The sequence below is a fragment of the Atractosteus spatula genome, chromosome 14 (assembly GCF_055471065.1).
Source record: "Atractosteus spatula isolate fAtrSpa1 chromosome 14, fAtrSpa1.hap1, whole genome shotgun sequence".
Lineage (NCBI taxonomy): Eukaryota > Metazoa > Chordata > Actinopteri > Semionotiformes > Lepisosteidae > Atractosteus > Atractosteus spatula.
Window position 1 is genome coordinate 17,853,060 of NC_142719.1, and position 15,117 is coordinate 17,868,176.

At 46.7% G+C, this 15,117-nt stretch overlaps 1 protein-coding gene across 35 annotated transcripts in view; it reads right to left on the reverse strand.

Annotated features, from left to right (window-relative positions):
• The window catches only part of nfixb (nuclear factor I/Xb), a 174,969-nt gene that overhangs the window by 143,356 nt on the left and 16,496 nt on the right, over window positions 1–15,117 (reverse strand). For 10 of the 35 annotated variants that reach the window (XM_088931955.1, XM_088931964.1, XM_088931941.1 and 7 more), the window contains exon 1: window positions 14,021–15,067. The exons of the other annotated variants lie outside the window; for them this stretch is intronic. In XM_088931955.1, coding sequence (XP_088788081.1) covers window positions 14,021–14,047 — 27 coding nt within the window. In that variant the 5' untranslated portion in view covers window positions 14,048–15,067. Of the gene's footprint in view, window positions 1–14,020; window positions 15,068–15,117 lie in introns of those variants that run through there. 35 annotated transcript variants of the gene reach the window in all.

The following is a 15,117-nucleotide window of genomic DNA, read 5'->3' on the forward strand; positions in this document are numbered from 1 at the left end:
GACAGGCACCAGAGGCCCGAATTGAACCCGGACCCTGTCACTGTGAGACGGCACCCTGAGCGTCTCTCCACCATGTTGTCTTAGCTCGCAGCTGAAGTATGCAAGGTATTCATTCAGCTTCCCACATCTTCCCAGAGCCTGCTGTTGACAGCTCAACCCGCAAATCTAACCTGCCTCAGAGAATAGCTTCAGGTCAGGGACTCAGGACAGGAACGCCACAGCAGGAAGGGGAGTTTACGAACGCCTGACACAAGCAACTGAGGACAAGACTGCCCTGCAGCCCTGCCAAGCGACCTGTTAGTGACTTGTGTACTTCCCCTCGAGTGTACACACTGCTGCAGGAGCACAGTCACCGACTCTCCCAGGAGTTCACACAAGGTAAAGATAGGGAAGATTACGCAACAGGTATTGATTTTCCACACGGGCAGGGAGCCAGAATGATCTCAGATTTAGCTCAGCGACAGAGTTAGCTAGCAGGCTTTGTCCCTTCATTTCTAATGACATTTCCTGAAGCTAAGGTAAAATACGGCAGCTAAATGCACCAAAACAGTTATTAAATTAGGTCGACAACCTGTTCACCTAGGGTCTCGTGCTTTCCTTTGACCTGCTTTTTAGAGACAAAGAGAAATCCCTCTTTAACTCTTAGTCTCCAGCTCTCCTCGATACAAGGCCTAACACAGCAAAGCATTTTCTCCGCCTGGAAAAAACAACACTGCTGACTGATTTGTATTTTGCGAAAGCATTAAGCAAAATAATCTAGTTTCACACTTTGCTTGATTTTTATTCTTGCTCCAGTAAAGGCAAAGTAAAGAGCAGACCTAGTGAAGCACAGGGAAACCAAGGGAAAGGATTTACAAAACACAGGAGTGGGAAAAGCAGTAAACAACTTATACAAAAAAAAGTAAAGACAAGTAAACGTGTGGTAAAAGCACATGACAATGACGGTAACATGCAAAATATGGTGGAAAAGTACTGTTGCAAACCAAGAGGAGTTTAAGGGTAAACTACTGTTAGAAACTGCACTTGGCTGGAAGGAACAACAACCAAAATTGAGCATTCAGTAAACGGTCTTCCAAACTGATTTGACTGAATGTTTATCCGTGATGTGTGCTGTCGCAAGCCAAGTGTATGCAAAATAAATTTATTTTCAAAATGACTATCTCTCCATTCCAAATGAAGTACTTTGCAGTTGTCTGCTAATTTACCTAATTGTCTCTACAGGTGCAAAACCATGTGTTAATGCATCGCGTTTGACAGGCACGGTGAAAGAGGCCATGTGGTTAATAGACCAAGTCAATTTGGGAGCTGGCATGCATTTCAGGCTGGCAACAGGGCACCCAAAGCCTATATCTAGTGGTTGTTGACGTGACTCCAGGTCAGATTTGCACTTAAGTCATGCCCACCTGGTGCCATGTGCTTATCTGTTTGTGGACAGGTGCCCATACCACAAGCCCTAAACCATCACCGCTAGTGCCTTTACTGCCAGTTTAGTTGGCCTTGTGCTCACAGGCATACCAGAGCCCCTCCAGTCCGATTCTGAAGTATTTTCCCCAGTGGGGCAATGGGCAAACAAACGCCCCTTTAGTGCACTGTACTGTATGATACACCCAAAAGAGAAGGACCAGAAGCCAGGACAGCAGTCCACTCCAAATGAAAATGTGCATGCAGAAACAATACAACTGAAAGAAACAACACCAGGCACAAAGCAGAGCAGGCACAGGAGGGAAACTGGAAATGCACTGTTTCTTTCCTGTCTTGTGTGTGTGTGTGTGTGTGTGTGTGTGTGTGGTTGTTTTCAATATACAAGGGATCAGTATGAATACTTATAACACAGATACCCATACACACTCTTTTCACCTGGGTCATGATTTGATGTAGCACAACTGCCCATCATTAACGGCTGTTCCTCTTCATTGCCTCTAACACAAAAATGATTCCTTCAAGCACATGTATTCTGACACAAATGAATTTCAACACGCTTTGTAGAAGTATGTACCATTACCCTTAAATCTACAAAGAGATCTCTCCTTTAAAAAAAAAGTGTGCGTGTGGAAAGTGGGGGGGGGACTCCCCCGAAAAGTTTCAGTGTACTGTTCTGGTATCAATTAGGCTTAAATTGCCTTTTAAATTTTTAATTGCCACCTCATGCTAGACATAAGGGCTACTGCCTTAATTAAAAAAATATATGTAAAAAAAACATTATAGTAAATCAAGCTTTTAATTTCACATCCAACTGCACTTTCTCCTGATCTCGCCCATTCAAAAACCGCAGTTAGCAGAAAAAGCTCATCTTCTTGGATAAAAGAAGTGACACTTTCCATGGGGGCTGTGTTCTGCCGTTTAAATAATTAAAGCTGCTGTCACTCCTTGCGGAATGACATTACTGCCCCTAACGCGCAGCATGGTTTAAGTTTTACTAGGGGCAGTTTACAATGAAATGAATCATATAGTTAAGAGATACGCAGTAAAAATAACACACACAAGGGATCTAGTGTCCTTCTCCCGCTCTGAGCGCAGGCAAATGACAATTACATTACATCTAATTACGCTAAATGCACACTGCTATTCGTCTGCACGCTTGTACTTTGATAGCCTCAGCTTATCGCATACTGATCTGCAGGGTAATGATCTTATGGGGCCATTCAGACCTTCTGAACTGTCACGGGCTGTAAAACAGCACTGCACTGCAGTCAGTCCAGGAAAAGCACGCTGAAGCGGCACCTGTAAATAATGGTGTGATGATGCACTCAGGGCGACAGAGCCGCGTTTTTTGAGAAGAGGTGAGAATCGCCAGGAGCCTTTCTGCATCAGGATCAGGTCTTGCTGATGTGGGGAAAGAAGCGCAGCTGACAGTGTGGCACACCCCCCCTACTCTTGCACCTGTACCTGTAGTGCCATCTGTTGTCAGGCATCCTTCGAATATTTTCACCCAAAGAGATGCAAAACAGGGGAGCAGGAGCTCGTGGTGGCGCATGCATACTTTATTCACTGCGTATGTAACCCAGTCTCAACGCATCCTGATAGCAGGCAGGACCTCCTTGTATACGATGTCCACCACAGCGCAGGAGTCGTCATGGAGAACCTGGGTACAGAGTCTGGCTGGGACAGCTGTAGGAACTACACCTCCCATAAACCCACTGGGCGACTTCCTGATGGCGTGTACGTCACGTCCGGAGTCTCTAAGCTGCCTGGTGTGTGAAAACTCATATGGGATCCCTTATTTAAAGGTTTATTTTAAACCTAATTCTAATAAAAATAAGAAATGGTTTGTAGAGGTTGGCACGGGACACGGAAACTAACTACCTGCCCACACGAGGACGCTTCTCCTGACTGCTGTACCACCAGCTCATCACCCGGTTACAGGAACATGGCTCTCTGAGGTGGGGTATCTTCCTTTGAGAGGTCACCCCCGCTGCTGGTGCCAGCTGGAGGCACCACAGGGCGCAGCCCCATCAGCGAGCCGCCAAGCATTGACCTTCTCCTTCCCTGCTTTCCGAACAAAGGTATTTTTTGAAGAAATCACAGGGTCGTCCCATGGATTGGAAAATAAGGCTCCTATTGTGCTGTACATCACGTCAGGGTTTCCTAAGCTGCAGGAGCGTGCTCGGCTTTGACTGCTGCAGCCTGTTTCGTTAATATCAGTTCCACATGTCCGTCTACGCAAACCTGCCCCATGGCAAGAAAACGAGGGGATGAACAAGTCCAGCACTCCACAGCCGTGCAACAGGAGTCGCCTTTCCATCCCTTCCCGGGGACACCAAGCCCCGCTAAGCGTTTGCTTGTCTGTGAGAGAGAGTTAATTGAACCGAGGAGGGAAAAAACAATACTTGTCATCCAGTCTCTCGCTGCCCTACCATACAGACCACATCGAACACAAACAGTGCAAGACAGATGAGAATTTTTGTTGTTTTTCCCTAAGGATGTCTTCTCCTTTTTTTTCGAATAAATACAGTGTGTAACAATTTTTCCTTTGGGGAGGATGGGGAGGGGGGCTGACTTCCCAAGCTTGCTGAGGTTCTCCAATACACATTTATTTGATTTTCGTCTCCCCTGCAGTGTGTGCCGTAACTACAGTAACGCCATAACACAGTGAGCGCGGTGAGGCCGCCACAGCTGATCTGCCAAGCATCTGCGCCCAGGGACTGGGAGGTCAGGATGGGAGAGAGATGCACACCCCACATTCCCCTGTCCCGTCCCCTCCTCCCACTCCCTCTGCACTCTTCCTCTCTCTCGCTCCAAGAAAACGAGGTCTGGAAGCAGAGCCGGAATGCGATCTAAGTCATGGGGATGTTATACGGCAAAGTCCTGCAGTCCCGACTCGGCACAAATGGGAAAATAAAAAATAAAGCAGGCATTTACAGTTCCAGCACAGTCCATCTCAATAATAAGAAATACATTTTTTGTTTTATGTTCTAAAAAAAAGAGCTGACCTGGTGCAAAAACAGGCATGTAAAAACCCTGTGCCAGGGCTGAAGACCCATAACAGTGTGTCTGGAGGAGGACAGCTGCAGGACCACCCAAGCACATTTCAATTGGGGCTCAGCTCAGGCAGTCTCAGCCTGGTCCTGTAGGTGAGCTGTTAAGTAGGAGAGTCTGCTGAAGGCAATCTGTGCCAGACCCAGTGTTATGTTATTTGGAATCTAGTATTTGCATACCACTAAGTGCCTCACCTGCTCACAACTGTTAGAAACAAAACAGAGAAGGTACGCCATGAGCTCTGCAGGCAAAATACAAAGAACAAGCGATTAGTCATAGAGAATAGAGTCCTCGGGCAGTTTTATAATACAAGAAAAAAATAGCACAAAGTAATTACAGGTCCCTTTACTATAAATATTTATAATATAAGAGGTAAATGAATTGAAAAGATATTTTTTTCAGGGGAAGTGCCAAAGAAAACGTTTGTCTCGTGGACAGCTGCAAAAAAGCAATACTCTAACCGGAAATGGAAGACAGTTCATGACAATGGCACTCTTCTCTCCAGCAATGCAGCAGACGCAGAATGGACACCAGGTTAATTGTGTTAACTGGCTACCGGAACCTGGATATGCAAAACACTTGTTCTCCCTGAGAAGGCACTATACAAACTATGAGTGAACTGCATGAACTGAGAAAATGCTCCACTTTTTTCTGTTTTAAGGAAACCCTGCAGATGTGGGTGTTTAGCTGGGCCTAGGTGCCTAGACATATGATTCTAAAGGAATGCCCAAATTTCAGTTTAGTAAAAACAAACTCCTGCACGTACTAATTTTAATGATTATCAAAACCTTGTTTCTTTCTTTCACTTTCGAACTATACTTTGCTTGTCAGCACCCATCAAAATTAAACCACTTTCTGTCAATCCATGTAGTGCCTAATTATATAACGTAAGCCATAGTCAGGCTTGGTCTTGGAATGCATTAATTTTGAAATGACTGTAATTGCCACTTATTGTTAGGGGATACTGTATTTTATTTATTAAATGGGCTGATTTTTTCAATTATTCTTTAGATTAGTTTCACCGAAGCAGCTCAGTTGACATCTTGAGGTTTCGGACTTTAAACCACCTGCCTTCAGTTGGTGAAATCCAGCCGTGAGTTTTGAACAGACTAGTGAACCCTAATTGGTGGAAGGACTCAGGACTCCGTGGTCTTCCCAGTCCTTTTCCAGTATGAGGAAATGAAATTTTAGGAGATCTCTATTTTTAAGGAACAAATCAATGACTGATGGCCCTGGCAGCTGACAGGGAGAGGCATGAATAAGTAAGAGAACAGTGTTCATGCTCTAGCATGACGAAAGGTACACCACCCTATCACTTTCACAACCTCAGCCCTGGGTCAGCATTACAAACCTGTGAAAACCAACACCAAAGACAGGAGAGCCATGAGGACAGGAGAGCTCCATTTTCACAGCCTCACCACTGAGAGTCTCCAGCTGTTAATTCAGATCCACTCAGAAGCTCCTAATGTCCATGAGCCTAGGAGGCCTGGACACGACTGGCTGGACACACTAGTGCAGGTGTTACTGGTGCAGGAGCTGGATGAGGCCGTGTGTGTGTGTGTGTGTGTGTGTGTGTGTGTGTGTGCGTGGTGTTACTGGTGTAGGAGCTGGAAGAGTCCGTGTGTGTGTGGTGTTACTGGTGTAGGAGCTGGACGAGGCCATGTGTGTGTGTGTGGTGTTACTGGTGTAGGAGCCGAATGTATGTGTGTGTGTGTTGTTACTGATGTAGGAGCTGGATAAGACATCATCTGCAGTTTCTGGGTGCTTTCATACCTAATTTATATGTGAGGAGCTATAAATAAATATATATATATACTGTAGATACTATAGCGAGTGCTGAGAAACTACCTGCTATCAAACCCTCCTCCCGGACAGCAACGCAGTTCAGGCACAGTCAAGAGCAGCGAAGCACTCGGTTATAGCCTTTAAACTGCATGGCAGTCCGCTAAAAACTTACTTTCATATTTTTATTTAACATTGTCCATGCCACCGTCTTTACAAAACACCACAGTCAAGGCTTTGCGGGCTGGGGTACGTGATGGACCGCAACCGCGTCAATTTCCAACTGAACTCCAGAGCAACGGGAAAGATCTTGGCTTCCCTTAGTGGAAACTGAACGGCGGCGACGTCTTCGTTCTCTTGTGCTCTTTTGTAAAAGGACCTCTGTGGGTCTGCACTCTCAGTCCCCCTTCCAGCACAGCGCGGTGAACTGTGTAAGCTGTACTTACATTTTACTCACCGAGAAGACAGAAGACGCGCCTAACCCCCCCCAAAAAAAAAGTATACACGCGCAGAGTGGTCCCCAGTTTCTGGGAAAGAGCAGACCTGGCGCAAAAGTAGGTACAGTATGTGGAAACTCTGTACGTATGGACGCTTTCATGAAAGCAATGCTGACGTCACCATATAAGTGGTTCCATATGTACGGCGTTCGCGCTCACATTAACTCTTTAGGACTGAACTGTTCTGCAGCCCGTCGGTATTCTTCCCTGAGTCTTCTACAGGGGCACGAATATTCATCCTCAATCCTCCCCATCAGCACACACACAGACAAACAAATGTCCGGGCTGCAAAGCTTACGGATCACATGGAGATTTATTGTGAGAGTATTTCCATGTTCCCCCTTTTGAAGGGCTAACGCGAAGCATTTGCGGGTATCTGGAATAATTGGTACCGCACGGTTGTATAGAAGGGTTTTATTTTTATTGTGGAGGACAGTTGTTTTGTAGAGGCGCAAAACTACACGTGATCTTCATATAGTGTATCCTATATCCTATAGCCCGGAGCTCTGCCTGCCGAACAATGGTCTTTTCAGCACTCGCTAAACAGCTCGGGAGGCTCAGCCGAGCGTCGCCCTCGGCTACACTTACAGCCCGTTTGGAGCGGGGATCCAGGAGGTGGAACTGTCCGTATTCTCTCCCTAATTAAACCCCTCTCTGTTCACTCAGACTGTAGGTCTACAAAAAGTTCATCCTTGTGACAACCATTCTCGCTTACTATTCCGGGGCTGAGAGTAAGAAAACCCGAAGACCACAATTATTTTGTTACATTCATTCAAAATAGTTGTTCCGTTTTTTTACAAGTGTGGGTGCCAAAATATTTATTTGGGACTTTGTATTTTATGTATCATTTGTATGCGAGATTAATAAATTGTCTAGCTCAGTGGCCCACATTATATTTTGTGTACATTATTTGTAATATTTGCGAGAGTGCTTTAAAGAGAAATTGCCCTGGTTTACAGACGTTTTTTTTCCCCCTGCGGTTCAAAATCAACCTAACAATTACTGAAATCTTAACGTTAAAGCTTTCTGTAGTTTTGTCCAACGGGCTTGACAAAGGGATTATCAGCGCAGATGTGACATGTCATCGGCAGATGTTGGGACAAGCAGTGACGCTTCTACAGCTCTTTTGATGGTCACCCGGAAAAGAGCCAAAAATAAAGACGCACGACTGACACAGCCTAGAGCTTGGGCTGCGACTCGACCGCTTTCCCACACGTACTTCAGGCGGACCGGCACAGGCCTAGCGCCGGTCTGGGCACCTCGGCTCCTGGGCTCATCCCGGAGTTCGCGGGTCGGGGGTCGGGGGTCGCGCGGTTAGGAGCGAGCCAGGTGTTGGGAAAAGGCGCGCTCGGTCGCTGCGCGAGCCCTGGAGGGAGTGCAGGTGCCGGGGCTGAGCGGCGGGAACTGCCCCGGCGCTTTTGTGATTTAAAGACGCGGCTTTCTTCGCGTTCATCCGAAAACAAGTGGCACTTTTACAACAAACCCTTTTTTTTTAATCTCACTGGAAGGGTAAATTGAAAACAAATCCTCATTTGCAGTGATGACCTGGGAAGACCCCGCTCACACAGCAGGGCATTATACCGGCGCGATGCGAGGGAAATACTTCGCTCAAGGGTACAGCAGAGTGCCACACAGAATTACAGGTCCAGGGCCCTGATCGCTACTTCAGGCTTTTTAAATATTAAAAACTACCAGCTTTTTAAGAAAAAAAGCCAGACCATTAATACTTTCAATTCTCCCAACAACCTGGCCAAGAGCAACACGTATATTATTAAAAATGTGAAAAATATGTATGGTGATTATCATGAACACGAAAACACTCCAATACTTAAGACTGTATACTGTTCCTCTTCGGTCGAGTTTGCTCAGATGTGCTAATAGTTGTGTTACTATTTCAGCAAAATAAAGCTGTGGAAAGTATTGTGTTCATATGACAACCGCTTCCCCGCTACGCGTCACGTGTATCGTTTCTTCTTTACAAAAATGCGAACTACTGAAGTAAATAAACCGGCATTAAACTGGACTTCAGCGCTTCTGGCAGTTCGAAAGTGTGGTGGGCAGATTTAACCTTAAATGTCAAAGACGGAAATAACAGAGAACATGGAGGAGCGCACTCAGGCTGAATGCAGAGTTAGGTTTCAGCCGGTGCAAGCGGATTAGCAGCTGTATGCGGATGCTGACCCCGGCCAACACGCCGCGGGTCCAGGCGCAGTGACGAGCCCGGATCCGGTCACTGTGTCTCAGCCGCCTGATGCCGGTCCTCTGTCTCCGGGCTGCCGCACGGCGATGACGTCATCGCCCAGGTATACAGCACCGGCCCGAATTCGCGCGCCCTGGGCGCACGTGCGCAAAATAAAAAGCAGCTAAAAAATACCTTCGAACAAAAGACAAAACGGGGGGAAATAATTGAAGCTTCGGGCTCGGATTACGCCTGGCTCGCAGTTTCTGGGGGCGAGGCAAATTTTAAACTTTAGTAAACATGAGCCGAAAGAGAAAAGAGACCATGAAGGGTGAAATGTGACTTCGGTCCCGAGCTGCACACTTCAGAAAACCCTCACTCGGGTGCACCCTTACACAGTCTACCCACGTGTTCACAGTAAGTCCTACAGTTCGCCAACAGACGGTACGCTTCACATCAGATTTTATCTTAACCGTCGAGACGAAAAGTCGACCCCAACTAAAATGTATCTTAAAAAATCTGCACTCGCATAATTCCTGCAAATCGAGGAGTTACACGATCTTTTTTTAAAACAACGCATTTCTCGAACTAGCCCTGCGCTACCCCCCGGGGCTCGAAGCCAGCTGGTCGGCGAATCTGCTCGCCGCTGTCGTGTCAAACGCCCTGACCGCTCGCTCTCAGACCGGCCACGTCTTAACGTGGCATCTCGGCTGCACCATCACGGGCGACTGGCGAAGCAACACGCTGCTTCCGGCGCCACCAGCCCTCGCAGCCCTTAAACTCCGTTTTGTTTAGTGTTCACAGCCTGGAAGGCTGATTTGGAGCTAAGGCAAAAGATCGCAGAGATCTTTCATTTTGCTAGAATCCTCCTCTACCACTTTTTAACCGCAGTAGCAGCGCCGCTAACAATGATGATCAACTCGAGCCGAAATGATGACGCTGGCACATGCAGACAGTGTTAGGTTTTTTAATGGGTACTGGGTGGGTTTGCCAATTAAAAAGCGACAATGTTATTTTTTAAGAAAAAGACTGCGCCAGACGTTCTTTATAAAATAGTACGGGGTAAAACTCTGTTTTTTTAACGTTAAGACTTACAGGTGGGTGGTCGCTTTAAACAGAACGCGTGGCAACTGTCGGGGAAACTAAGTGATCTCTCTGACGGCCTTTAATAATGAGGCTAAAGTGGCGCCGACCCTGTCAGCAGCGCGCGGCCCCACAGCCCGCGAGCCTGGAAAGGAACGTGCCTCTGCTGGCCTCCCCGCGCTGCCCCTTCCTTTCACGCGGCGGCTTCGAACCGCAGCGCTCGCGAGCTCAGCCGAGCCGCTGTACAAGATGACATTTTCATCGTCACGCGCGCCTCGTTAGTATCGCGTGGAAGCGTCTCTTTCACCCCCCCCCCCCAAAAAAAACTGGAAAAAGTCTCCACACACACACACCCCTCACAGGTTTGAGTTTCGCCCTTGCCCGCCTGCCCTGAGCAGCCGCCGTCGCGCTCTCCAGCAAAGCTTTTTACCGCTGTTAATAATTCATCGTCGATTGTTTACATCTGTACCAACTCCCGGTTTCTGTTTTTAATTATTAACCACAATTAAATGAAAGATAAATATGTATTAAAGAAGGGGGGGAGAGAATCTCCAGACTTCGGATTCCTATAGAAAAAAAACGAGGCGGGGGAGAGCTGGTGATGAAATTCTGTAGAGACACCAGAAGGTGGAAGCTAATTAAAACCGCGCTCCCCACATTTCCCCATCGCCACCGAGACAACCCTCGGCCACATGTACACCACAGCGGCGGGGTGTGCCTCACTCGACATGCATTCTATAGATTCAGACCAGAAAATAATGTATGCTGTACATACACACACGCGCCAGATACGGAATCATGAACAGGCTGTGCTGCTGTTACTGCAAGATGCAAAGTTTTCTCCTACGTTTGCTGCAGGGTAGAAACCAGCTACAGGCTGTTAAGACTGGGGAAAAAGGTGCATTCCATAGCTCTTGCACAATATGCGAGAACACATTTATGATATCATAACAAAATTGGACTGAATAGGATACAGTACACACACACACTTTATGTAAGTACACGTGTGCTCTGTATATTGAGTGGTTTCTTTTGCAAATTAATTTTAATTAATGGAAAACGAAAACGCCCGACGTCAGCTGCGTTATTCTTTCACGTTCTGATTTGTCTGGAACAATTATAAAACATAATTGTAACATACGTTGATTAATTCCGGGGGAAAAAAACCCGGTAAATGTTTGTATATGTTTTTTACCACCTGAAAGCGACGATAATAAAACTGAATAAAAACTCAAACGGTTTCAAATGGCTCTCCTGCAGTTTGCCCGAATTTGGTCTTTCGGGTACTGGCAGAATCTGGGTTTGACGTCCCGCGGGGACGTGTCGGGACGTGTGGGTCTCCAGTACTGCTCCCTTCTGCAGTTTGCTACTAAACAAACTGACAAACAAGTTAAATTAGTAACCGTTAATTTAGGAAAGGAGCTTAACACTTCCAAAATTATACCTTGTCTTTCTAAACCAAAGCACTTATAGGCCACAAAACGATCCTCGGAGATACTGCAGTGCCGCGGTCTTTTAGTTAGACACCCTATAATGTTCTCCGCTTAAAAACTGCCATTTACTTAACAGCATATGTTTAGTTTTAAAACCCATCTGCAAAATTACTTGTTACGCTTTGCATGCTCAAGGATCCCGTCTGCCTGGGTGCAAAATAAGGTTTTGATTAATATACTAAACAGCCAATAGTGAAAGATAAATTAATAATCATTTAATGCTAACTTGCAGTAGATCTGTGAAAACACAGGTGTTTTTTCTTAGAGGCCTAAACAGTCATCTAACACAGAGCAAATCCTACAGGAAGCAAAGCAAAATAAGAGCAAAGCGCTAGAGCACGGTTGTAAAATTAAAAAAATAAGTGTTACTCATCTTCCAAGGCTACTTTGCACAAGAAATTTAACGCGATGGAGATGTATTTGCGAAAACCTCATCTTCATGGTTTATTTCAATAGCACTATGCAGAACGGCGCTTGTTTGTTCAAACTTTTATCAACTGGTTTTGCAATGGGGCTAATAGATTTCCCTTTATATACAATCCGGGAACATTTGTTACCAGGCCAGAAACTACAAAAAAAAAAACAGATAAAAGAAAAGTATCGGATTAAGGACAAGCCTGAGGCCGATGAAAAGGTGGTTCGCAGGGTTAATCAATCCAAAACTGTGTTTTGAAGAAAGGAATATATATATAAACTATTATTGAGCCGCATGTGCAAATACAACCACAAATGTACACATCCATAAAACAAAGCAGATCAGAGAAGCTTCTCAACTCTTCTTGAAAAGGCCAAAGTTAACTCGCAGCTTCTTCGTTTAAAAAGGTGTCGGGGAAAGAGAAGAGTGAAAAGGCGAAATGTCCCGCACTATCTCTTCCCCAAAAATATTTATGTATGCAAATCTACAAAGGCTCCTTTTATATTTGCATTTACCTTAAGGCTCTGTTGGAAACCTTAATAACAATTCCATCGAATTATTAATACACTTGAAGTCAAAGCTCTGGCTCCTGCCAGTTTTAAAAGGACATTATGCACTTTAGCCTGAACTAATTATTCGGGCGTTAAAAAATGCACCTTCCATTGGCCCGCCAGCTGTTGTCATAACTCATTACCAATCATTACCTCCGCTCGGGACAAGCATTTCCGCTCGTTCTGACATTAAAGACATATCAATCACGAGACCTGACAGACAGCAACAATCCCGTGGTCTCGGCTTCGAGCTAAAAGCTCGACGTTTGCGGTCGTAACTCGAGGAAAAGGTGAAGACTGACCACCTCCTTAAACTACTGTGTGGAGTCTCCTGTTTAATATCGTGGTCCCCAGGAAACACCCTCCCCAGATTCAGATACAGAAATACAGAAAGAAAGAAACAGCCCATTTTCATTTTCGGGTCTGCACGCGTGTCATTAAGCTCATTCACTGCCATCGTCACATTTTTCTCGTTATTGTTCGTGGCCCCGAACGTGTAGCGCGATGATGAGGATGGACACAAGAAACCTCCGAGCCACCGAAGAGGAAGACGTCCAAAACACAACACATGGTTTCGAAAGGCAGAGTTTTAAATCCCAAGCCATCGGCCTGAGCTGCCCCACGGTGAACAGCAGCTATCGCGCTCAGTTCCTAGATGGAAGGCCGATATCGCCGCTTGAAACTGCGGGACTGACCGCGACATGTACAGTACCGCCTTCCAGATCCTTCTTACAAAAGCAGCTGAATAAAAGAAGTAGACCTTTGATAACATTCACGTTTAATTTAAAAAAATACAAATCATAATGAACAAGTCCTTGCTATTTATCAAGGAAAGTTGCTTTTTTTAAACAGATGAGGAATGTCTGTCTTTAACTTGCGTCGAAAAATATCAATAATACAAACCCCCCACCCCACCCCCCTCCCCGTGAAACTTTATTCGTTTTTTTATTTCAATTTCCACGTCTGCCACAGAGCAATGCAGTGAACCTAACAGCGCTAAAACTTCCAGAGTCTGCCCAGCTAACAGCCGGCCTCAGCGGCAGCACGCGCCGCAGTCCGAGCACGTCGGCGCTCCGGGGGAAACTGCAGGCGCCCCGAGGTGGACCGCCGGTGCACGAGCCCCGCACTGCACGCGCTCGGCAGCCCGGCTCCCGGATCTCGCCTCCACACACACAGCGCCCTTCATCCTCACTTTACCCCCCGGGTTTCTGCTCTTCATCCTGCAACCTCTCCGCTGCAGACTGTTCGGAAAATAAGACCCCCAAAGTCACACTAAATCCATTTTCCAGTCTGCTCCCCCCCCCCCCTCCTCCTCCTCTTTTTTATATTAAATAGATTTGGGAGAAGCGCCATTTTCTCTACAAAGCATGTGTAATGGAACGCATAAGAAAGCCTGTTGGAAAGATGCCATAAAAAAACTTAGTATCAGAAAGAGCTCAGGAGAAGAAGCTGAGAAGGGTTTTAAAATAGCGACAGGAGCAGAGCACGCTGCGCCGTTCGGAAGCGACGGTAAAGCGGTACAAAGAAACAATCGCAGTTATTACCTGTGTCAGGCAGTAAGGGGAATACATGTTTTTAGCAGTAAAAACTGGAGAGCTTATTGAACTTGGATGGAAGTTTGCTGTGGTGCTGCATCGCTGTCTCTCGCCGTCCCCTTTACTCCATGCTGAAAACGTAACTCCGCCTTGAAGGCAGAAAATGAAAGCTGCACAAAGTTTGGAAAAAACTTCTCTCTCTCTGCTCTCTCTCCCCCTCCCTCTTTTCCCAGCTCCACCGAGCCGAAGGCCAACCCTTCTGCAGATTTCTGCGGCGAGAGTTCCTTTTTTTAAAATTAAATTTGAAGATCAAGACCTGCCATTCCGGGGAAGAACAGTAAGGGCTGGATTGTGGCAGGCGGCTGGGGCGCTTGTCTCGGCGAAAGTACCGCGGGCCGAGCTCGTCCAGCCCCTGTCTTCAGGGCAGGTCCGTGTCGCTCCCACAGAACTTCTCAGCCGCTAACAAAGGACTGAAATACCTCTGTGCACAAAGACAATCTATAAATTCCTACTGCGGTTCAACAATAGTTCTGAAATATTCTTGGAATTTGTGGGGAATTATTTGCGCCAATATTAGTTCTTCACTTTCAGGCTCCATTTGAAGTTGCGGGTCTTTCCTTGCTCTCATCACTAGCTAGTTCAGTAGCTGGAACTATGCAGGCTGTGTGCGCATTATGGTGGGGATAAGATGATGACCCGAGTTAGGCAACAGACGCTGCTGCAAACAGCGCGAAATAAGGACCTTGAGCAAACTCGAGGAATCGAGACAACTTAAAATCCAGTGGCTAGGCGTCTCACATCCAGCGCGGTGCTGTCGGTGGCACAAACTGACAGCAGGCCTGGTTCGGTTCCGAGACTGGGGTTCCCGTCTCAGTCGGCCGCGGGCACGTCCAGGGCGGGGACGGTCCCGAGTCACAGGGGCTTCGGGCGTGCTGCACTCTCAGCACGTCGGCCGCCCCGGAGCGTTGATCTCCTCGGAGGAATCAATCAGAGACTCTGCTGCGGTCTCCGACCGCGCTCTGGTGAACCGGGGCTAGGCCTGTCTCGCCGCAAGTAGCGATATGTCCAATCGACACGTCGGCGCGGCCAGTTCAGGTTTCTTTAAA